This window comes from Gastrolobium bilobum, unplaced genomic scaffold (genome assembly GCF_033153095.1).
Source record: "Gastrolobium bilobum isolate Gb01-03AN ecotype WA unplaced genomic scaffold, APGP_CSIRO_Gbil_v1 utg35143, whole genome shotgun sequence".
Classification (NCBI taxonomy): Eukaryota; Viridiplantae; Streptophyta; class Magnoliopsida; order Fabales; family Fabaceae; genus Gastrolobium; species Gastrolobium bilobum.
In genome coordinates this window covers 15799-25437 of record NW_026895148.1, presented here as the reverse complement: position 1 = coordinate 25437, position 9639 = coordinate 15799, and the positions used below count along the sequence as shown (strand labels likewise).

At 32.3% G+C, this 9639-nt stretch overlaps 1 protein-coding gene across 10 annotated transcripts; it reads left to right on the top strand.

Moving 5' to 3' along the window:
- Positions 1 to 1686: 1686 nt before the first annotated feature.
- LOC133295866 (NADP-dependent alkenal double bond reductase P2-like) lies at positions 1687 to 5484 on the top strand. Of its 10 annotated transcripts, none has more exons than XM_061494815.1 (5): positions 1687 to 1943; positions 2567 to 2744; positions 3839 to 4005; positions 4725 to 4807; positions 4934 to 5484. In XM_061494815.1, exons 1-5 carry the CDS (start codon positions 1866 to 1868, stop codon positions 5310 to 5312), a joined length of 885 nt encoding a protein of 294 aa, XP_061350799.1. In that variant the 5' UTR covers positions 1687 to 1865; the 3' UTR covers positions 5313 to 5484. The 10 variants fall into 10 exon arrangements, with proteins under 10 accessions (XP_061350799.1, XP_061350792.1, XP_061350775.1 ...); XM_061494808.1 differs by having other exon boundaries at positions 1687 to 1988; XM_061494791.1 differs by having other exon boundaries at positions 1687 to 2090; positions 4740 to 4807.
- Positions 5485 to 9639: the final 4155 nt, after the last annotated feature.

Genomic DNA, 9639 nt, shown 5'->3' with positions numbered 1-9639 from the left:
CAAATTCGTGTCGTGTTAACCCGTTTTGATATCCCTCAATGGTATCAGAGCCTTCCAGTATGTCTCCCAAAAGCTAGCTCATACACTGAGAGTGTCCAAGGACTTATAAATCCCACGTTAGGTTCCCATATAATTAATGTGGGACTTCAAGCCTCATACCTTGCAAATGGAATTCTAGGTGAGATATTTCAAGTAGGGTCTTTTCTACGTCTGCATTGTAGGGAACTTAAATAGATATTTCTTTTAATGTTTTTATTTTTAAGATTTACTAAAACATGTCTCTAACATCATGATTTATGAGTGTTATTTGTGTTGAAGATTTTGACAAGAATAAAAATTCATGTCGTGTTCGTGTTATGTCAAATTTGTGTCGTGTTAACCCGTTTTAACATCCTTAAAAGGTGTTAGAGTCTTCCACTATGTCTTCCAAAAGCTAGCTTATAGGGTGAAAGTGTCTAAGAACATGTTTGGTGCATAGTATAGGATAAGGCCTGATAGTATAAGACCTGATAGTATATGGCCTGATTGTATAAGACCTGATTGAATTTTAATACTATCCAGCGTTTGACACGGTGTTGTATAAAATAATATGATCTAATATTTGATAATATACTGTATAATACTATATATGATAAAAATAAATATTTTTAATAAAAATATCCTTTAATAAAGAATTTATATAATTCTTCAAAAAATATCATATGATATTAATTTTTATAAAAATTTATTGATCAGTGTGTCCGAAATATAAATTAATTTTTATAAAAATTAAAATATTCAATATTTTAAAAATTAATATATTGAAAAATTAATTTTTATTTTAATAGATTAATATTAAAATAATATATTAATTTTTGAGAATTACATTGGTCAACGATGCTAATACATCAATCTCTTATCAGGCCTTATCCCTTACCCTTAGGCCGGATTAAGTTATACATCGTTTTGATGTATTAAGGGATTATGCTGTATAAGCTTATACTATACGATGGTCATACCAAACAACTGAAAATGTCATAACGTATAGTATAAGCTTATACTATCATGCCTTATACGTTACACCAAACAGGCCCTAAGGACTTATTAACCTCACATTAGTTGTCCATATAACCAATGTGAGACTTCAAGCCTCATACCTTGCAAATGGGATCGTAGGTGTTCGTGCTGATGTATTCGTGTTATGCCAAATTTGTATCATGTTAACCCGTTTTAGCATCCCTAAATGGTATCAAAGTCTTCCACTATGTATCCCAAAAGCTAGCTCATAGAGTAAAAGTGTCCAAAAACTTATAAAATCCACATTAGTTGCTCATATAATCAATGTGAGACTTCAAGCTACATACCTTGCAAATGGGATTGTAGGTGAGATATTTCAAGTAGAGTCTTTTCTGTGTCTGCATTGTAGGAAACTTAAATAGATATTTCTTTTCATGATTTTATTTTTAAGATTTACTAAAACATGTCTTTAACATCATGATTTATGAGGGACATATTAGTACACAACTTTATAATTAATATAAACATTATATATGCAATATATATATATATATATATATATATATCTATATATATATAGTTTAACATTTTTAAAAAAATATTTTTTATTTTAAATATGGAAAATATATTTAAATTTATATGTTTATATTAGTCAACGGTGCAAAGTAACCAGTACCCGTGGTCGGGCTTGATAACACCGAAGAAGAACGCACCGTCACCAACACCGTTTTGTGGCTTCATGTCATTTCCATTTTGGGATCATTATTTCTCTCTTTTCTTTCCTTTCCCTTTATAAATTTGCTGATCCTTTTGTGTTGTGTGTGTGTGTGTGTGTGAGAGAGAGAGATTCAACCTAACAAGAAACTAAGATGGCACAAGTGAAGAACAAACAAGTGATTCTGAACGATTATGTTTCTGGTTTTCCTAAGGAAACAGACATGAACATTGTTGAAAGCACCATAACTTTGAAGCTTCCAGAAGGTTCCAATGAGGTTTTGCTCAAGAACCTCTACTTGTCTTGTGATCCATACATGCGGATTCTTATGAACAAACCCGATGGCCCTTCTCTTGGTCGTAGCTATGACCCTTCCTCTGTAAGTCACGTTTTCTATTATGTAACCCTTTTGAGTAAATATGCTAAAAAAATGTTACCCTTTTGATTAAATGTATAGTTGCATACTTAAAAATTGTAACTTGTGTTGGATTATGGTATTGAAAAACAATGGTGGCACTAAACTAGCATATTCATGGATCTTATTTTATATTAACTCTAGCTGTTTAACTTCTTCTTCTTCTTTTTTGAATTTTTTTTGAAATTTTGAATTTTTTTGTATAAAATAGTTTTGTTTGCTGAGAACTTTGAGAATTCGAGGGAATTGCTGCATATTAAGAAGTGGGTTGTGTGATTTGTGCTTAAAAATTTAAACTTTATAGTTTGTAATTAGCATTTTAGTATTTATGTTATTATTTTTTTAATTGAGAGTGAAATTAATCATAGAATGTGAAACATTGAGAATACATTTTAAGCATGTATTTATGCAGCTACTGATAATTTTGTGTGTAATCGCAGCCATTAGGAGGATATGGTGTGGCTAAAGTCCTGGAATCTGGACACCCTGATTATAAAAAAGGTGATTTAGTGTGGGGTGTTACTAAGTGGGAAGAGTATAGCTTGGTCCCCTCAGCTCAAATACTTTTCAAAATTGAGAACACTGATGTTCCACTTTCCTACTATACTGGAATTCTTGGTATGTATTCAACATTTTCAATTTATATTGATTCTTAGTGAAGGATGCACCTGATGTCTGTATGATCTGCAAGCCTCAACTTAATAAGTTTTCATGTGAAGGATGCATTTTGTTCCTATATGCCTTCTGCATTTTCTTCTTTTTTTCAATGAAGGTTGTATGGCTGGAATTGTTCCTTAATTCATTAAAATATTTCTCCTTTCTTTGTATGTATTCCATGATTTCAGTTTTTATTGATTCTGAATGAATGATGTACTTGATATTGATGCCAAGGTCAACTGCAAGTTGCAAATTATGGAATTTTTATGTGATAAGTTGACCCTCATCTTGGAAGAAACCTATTGCGTAGGTGGTGGCTATCTGGCTGTTTGTTCGTTATGCATTTTCCATTTTCTTCTTTTGTTCAGTGATGGGTATATGGCTTGAATTGATCTTTTGATTCATCAGAGTATCTGGATTACGAGCTTCATTTTGGAAGAAAAAAAAAATGACTTTTATGCTCATTTGGAACCAAAAGCTCAATGCTTTTTTTGTATATCTGTCACAGCCACATCTCAGTGATAAACTCCAATGAGCCTATAGAGTTTAAATTGTAGTTTTATTAGTTTTTATTTTCTGATTATACGTTCTGCTTCTTCAGATTTAATATTGGCGAGCATGCTAGCAAGCTTTTGTTAGTTATGTAGCTTTTTTCATTGTATGAAGTTTTCGTTTGATAATTGGACTCCTGATATTCTTGTATCATTAAGATTATGGGTTAGCCATCATAGAAGAAACCTATGGTGTAGAATGTGGTTTTCTAGCTGTCTTTTCCCTATATTCCTTTTCCATTTTCTTCTTTTGTTCAGTTAAAGTTATTTGGCTTGAATTGATCTTTGATTCACTGGATTAATCGGCTGATCAGCATGGTTATGTTCGTTTGGAATTGATAGCTAATATTTTGTATGTCTATTGCAGCCACAACTCTATGGTAAACTCTTCTCAATTTATATTATACTTTTTTGTTTTATTTTTTTAATATTCTGAGTATACATTCTTCCTCTTCATTTTATTGTGTTTTGATTTGACCAATGTATGCTCATCTTTGAACACAGGTATGCCAGGAATGACTGCGTATTCGGGTATTTTTGAAGTAGGTTCTCTCAAGAAAGGAGAGAATGTTTTTGTTTCAGCTGCCTCTGGCGCAGTTGGTCAACTTGTTGGGCAATTTGCTAAACTGTCAGGTTGTTATGTCGTTGGAAGTGCTGGAACTAAAGAAAAGGTACTGTTTCAGCATCACCTATTCCTTATTTGTTCTGTAGTTTAAAATACTAGTGTTTTTCTTATCAGCATATATTTAGCTTATAAAAATATTTTTTCTTTCCGAGCTTGAGCAATATTCTCTTTTAAATAGATATATTTCTCAATGAAGACTTTGAGACATCTCGCATGCTTTTTTAAAAAAAAAAAAAATTCCATGATTATTGGTGGAATTAAAATACATTTCATTCCCTTTAGTCAATGGAATATCTAGTTACTTATGTCAAAAAAAATTATCCTCTATTATGTATACCCTTGCTCTAGTAAACTATTATCCAAATCCCTTCCCCTTATCCAAAGAAGGCGGAAGAAGAAATTTACAAAATGAATTGTGCCATAGATTAGAGGGCGAACCTAGAGCAGTGATAAAGCTGCTCCTCTATGACTAAAAGGTTGCAAGTTTGAATCCAGGAAACAATCTCTTTGCAAATATGTAAGGGTAAAGACTGCGCATAAAGATTGTCCTCACCTCTACCCTCGCTAATCGGGATTTAACGGGGAGAGGTTTTTTTAATTGTGCCATAGATTAACACTAGTACTTGTCTTTCTCCTAAATTTCTGTATAGATACAAATTGTTGTGAAGGATTATGATTACTAAGGGTCTGTAATAGATTCGTTTTACTAGAAACAAAAAATACTAAAGTCCTCCTTTCACTTGAATGTATCTATTTTTCAATCAGGTGGATTTATTGAAGAATAAATTTGGATTTGATGGAGGTTTTAACTACAAGGAAGAGCCTGACCTCAATGAAGCTTTGAAAAGGTCTGTACTTAACAGTTTTGTATTAGACATATTTAAATTAACTTTTCTTATGGCCATTAAAATTTGCACTACTATCCGTAGTAATAAAACACAGTAGTAACTAGTGTATGTCAATATACAAATCAGGCACTTTCTAGAAGGCATCGATGTTTACTTCGAGAATGTCGGGGGCAAGACACTTGATGCCGTACTCCTGAATATGAGAATCCATGGCCGCATACCCGTATGTGGAATGATCTCACAGTATAATCTTTCTCAACCTGAAGGTGTAACAAACTTGACATCTCTCATATATAAGCGGATTCGTATGCAAGGTTTTGTTGTAGCTGATTTCTATCACCTATATCCCAAATTCCTGGAGTTTGTCCTGCCTCTTATTAGAGAAGGGAAGATTGAGTATGTTGAAGACATAGCTGAGGGTCTTGAGAATGGCCCTGCAGCATTGGTTGGCCTTTTTAGTGGTCTAAATGTTGGAAAACAAGTGCTTGTTGTTGCTCGTGAATAAAAGCATTTGCTTTTTCTATACATTGTTATGTTATCAGTTTTTGTTCTGATTTTTGGTTGAAAATGTAGCAACATTTTATATCACCTTTGCAGTCATCTTACTGAACTGTATGATGATGTTTTTTTATTGCTGATTGTCTTGTGGGCAGTATCAATGTACTATATACTTGTTGCTCGTGAATAAAAAACATTTGCTTTTTCTATACATTGTTATGTCATCAGCTTTTGTTCTGTTTTTTTTGTTGTTGAAAATTTAGCAGTCTCTATGTTACTGCTGTTGCCTTGTGAACTTCTTCTTCTTCTTCTTCTTTTTTGGTGAACTTGGATTTGAACTCTAAGGGACAAGCACTTATTACCAGGGGCAGACCTACATTTGTGCAACTGTATCTATGCAATTGCAGACACAGTTTTGGGGAAACAAAAAAGAGTAAAGTATTTTTTGGATCCTAAACAAAATTTACGAGACCCAATTTAATCTCTTACGGAAAAAAAAAAACAATCGACTCGTGATTACTCAGCATTCCAAAATACACTCGGTTAGTCGAAATCGTGGTCTCTCTAAAATTTAAAGGAGACCCACACTAGTTTCTCAAAAGAATTAATATGGGTCTATTTTATAATTCAGAGGGACAACAAATCGACTTTTACTTTTTTTAAAGGATTAAATTGAGTCCCGTGATTTTTATTGAGGATCCAAAATATACTTTATTCAAAAAATAAAATAAAATTGAAGTTGAAGTTTTCTTTTCTTTTCTTATTTATATTCTTTTGTTTTTTAATACATTTAAAACTTTCATTAAAAAAAAAATTGTATATATTTTTTGTAAGTTGAAGTTTTCTTTTCTTGTTTGTATTAAAAAAATTGTTTGTATTAAAATTTTCTTGTTTTCTTTTCTTATTAATATATTTTGTAAGTTAAAGTTTTTTTTTTCTTGTTTATATTCTTTTATTTTTTAATACATTTAAAACTTTTATTAAAAAAAAAATTCGGAAATATGTCTTTAAGTGTGCAGACATAAATAAAATTTTCTACGTCTGCTGCTGCTTATTACCAACCCCAAATGACTCGGTATAAGTTTTAATGTAGGACATTCTTTTTTAGTTGAAAAATTGTCATATCTCTTTCGTGTACATATGGACAAAAAAAATCTTTGTATTTCCTTTATCAAATTAAATTACAAACTTATTATAAGGGATAATTACAAAGGAAGACAAGTATTCTTTTTATGAGAAAATAAAAACACGTCAATTTTAATTCTCTCGTCCCTTTTTCATTAGTAATGTGCCAGGGACAATTACAAACAATTCTCTCATCCTTCCTTCTCTGAGAGGCTTGATGGGAATATACTTATGAAGATGGACGTAAGGTGCATTGTAGGAGATTATATTCTACCAATAAGGTGGTATAATTAACTTTAGGTGTTTTTTTATTTGAGTAATAATCTCTCTTGGATTAAATCTATTTCATTATAGTTGATAGTTATTGATCAGTCCAACAAATATTGAACTGTGCCTGATCACACACGATCGAAGATAAAGGATGTTGATGAAGAGAAAGATTGTTGAGAAGTTAGTTTGTTGTGATGCTAAGGTTGCCTGATGAGATGAATGATTTGGGCTACTTGGGATATGAGCAATTTGGAGATATCTGCAAGGCATTTCGATGCTCAAATCAGTTCAATATTCAATATAGTTCAAGTATTTAAAGATAGATGATTTTACCTAGACTGAATGCCTTTATTTTACAGTGGGAGTATGCCTTTGCTTTTGATTCTTTTTACGGCTAACAAACACAAAAGCGAATTTGCTTGTAGTATCTACTTGCTTAGTTAATGAATATTTTTATTTTTGTAAGTAGTTAATGAATATTTTATATCATTTATTAAATACATCTAATTAGTTAAATAAATAATTTTTAATATAAAAATAATTTTAATATAATATTTAATTAGTACATTAAGAGTATACGTTAAATATTTTTTTACGTATTGCTTATTTGTTATAGTTAATTAAATGGTTGCATTTATGATTTGAAAAAAAATTTACGTGTCCGACACGGACACGCGATCAATATTTGGGGACACGCGGTCTACTCTTCGACACGTTCCGACACATTTTTTCGACACGCAGTCAACTTTCTCCGACACGTGGTCAACGCTTCGACACGTTTTTTTTTAATCTTAATTTTATTAACTAAATATAAAAAAAAATTATAAATTTTTTTTTGTTATGGAATTTTACATGAAAAATTATTTTTATTTATATTTATGTTATGAAATTTAAATATTTGATTGATTATAAAACTTATTATGGACTCTTATGTATTAAATATAAATTATATTATATATATATATATATTAAAATTTTTATTTAATATCAAAACGTGTCTTAACATGTCGAAATATGACATTTTTTAGAATTAACGTGTCGGCGTGTCGTGTCGTGTCGTATCCTGTGTCAGTGTCGGTGCATCATAGGCTCTCGATTTATTTAAAAATATTTGACAAGTAACTTTTATTTTTTTATTTCCAGAATTAGGATAAATTTTAAGGGTCTTTCACAATATTATACATTTTCAAATTCTTATTCAATAGGAACAGATTATTCCGGCCTGATATTGTCAAGAATTTCTTACTATTGCCTAGGTACAGGTTCATCTTCGAAGTATTTTTCCCTTCGAATTTTTGCAAAGTTGTGACAAAGGGTATAACTTGTACAAATATTTCCATTTTTCAATTCAAACCCATTAGAAAAGAAGGGACAATCTAGGAGAAAAAAGGGATATCATATTTTATATTATATATATATGTGTAAGTATATATGAACATCAACATCAACATCACCTTTATCCCAAATTAATTGGGGTCGGTGGCATTCTATATAGATGAACCCACATGAAAGATACAAAACAGTTGAAAAAGAAAAAAAAATAAAAATAAAAAAAATAAAAAATAAAATAAAAATAAAAATAAAAATAAAAAATAAAAAAAGTAAAAAAGAAAGGGACAAGAAGAAGTGGGGGAAATGAAGGGGAAAAGGACTAAAAAGGGACCATCTGGGACATAGGAATAAAAACGGGTCTAACCCTCCACCATACTTATAGCTTTTCTCCATTCCGTTCTAAGACATACCGTCCGCCAATCTATATCCCACTCCATTAAATCTTGTTTTACTACCTTCCCCCAAGTAAGTTTCGGCCGGTCTCTGCCTCTTTTTGTGTTGAGCTCTTGGTAACAAACTTCTGTTCTTACAGGAGCATCCAGGGGCCTTCTTATCACGTGCCCAAACCACCTCAATCTATGTTCTCTCATCTTCTCGGCTACCGGTACTACTCTGACCTTTCGTCGAATATCTTCATTTCTTACCTTATCCATCCTTGTGTAACCACACATCCACCTTAACATCCTCATCTCTGCTACTCCCATCTTATGCTCATGTTGCCTATGTGCTGGCCAGCATTCCGCTCCATATAGCATTGCCGGTCTTACTGCCGTTTTATAGAATTTTCCTTTTAACTTAAGGGGGATTTTGCGGTCACACAAAAACCCAGATGCACTGCGACATTTCATCCACCCTGCTCTGATTCTGTGATTTACATCCTCATCAATCTCTCCACCTTTTTGTAAAATGGAGCCCAAGTATTTAAAAGCATCTTTTTTGGGTACCTCTTGACCACTTAAATGCACGGGCTCTTGGTCCCCATCTCGTACCAGAGAAAACCCACACTTCAGATACTCAGTCTTGCTTCGACTTAATGTGAATCCTTTGGATTCCAATGTGCTTCTCCACAATTCAAGTTTTCTATTAACACCCTCCTTGCTCTCATCAATAAGCACAATATCGTCTGCAAAAAGCATACACCATGGCATTTCCTCTTGAATATCTTTTGTTAGTTCATCCATAACTAAGGCAAAGAGATAAGGACTTAGAGCCAACCCTTGGTGTACACCAACCGTGATAGGAAAATAACTTGATGTTCCGTTACAAGCTTTTACACATGTATATAGTAGCCCCATCATACATATCCTGGATTGCCTTTACATACTTTGATGGAACATTTTTCTTCTCTAGAACCCACCATAAAACTTTCCTTGGAACCCTATCGTATGCTTTCTCAAGGTCTATGAACACCATATGGAAGTCCTTCTTCTTTTCTCGGTATCTTTTCATAAGTTGTCGCATCAAGAAAATGGCTTCCATGGTACATCTTCCTGGCATAAATCCAAATTGATTTACAGAAACCTTGGTATCTCTCCTCAAGCGATGTTCAATAACCCTCTCCCACAACTTCATAGTATGGCTCATTAGCTTAATGCCTCTATAGTTTG

Bases quoted from the DNA above. Each gene is read 5' to 3' on its own strand.
- LOC133295866 (XM_061494737.1), top strand. From the start codon at position 1,866: ATGGCACAAGTGAAGAACAAACAAGTGATTCTGAACGATTATGTTTCT. The intron at 2,745-3,838 runs GTATGTATTCAA...CTTTGAACACAG, and splicing joins CTACTATACTGGAATTCTTG to GTATGCCAGGAATGACTGCG. The intron at 4,006-4,724 runs GTACTGTTTCAG...TTTTTCAATCAG, and splicing joins GTGCTGGAACTAAAGAAAAG to GTGGATTTATTGAAGAATAA.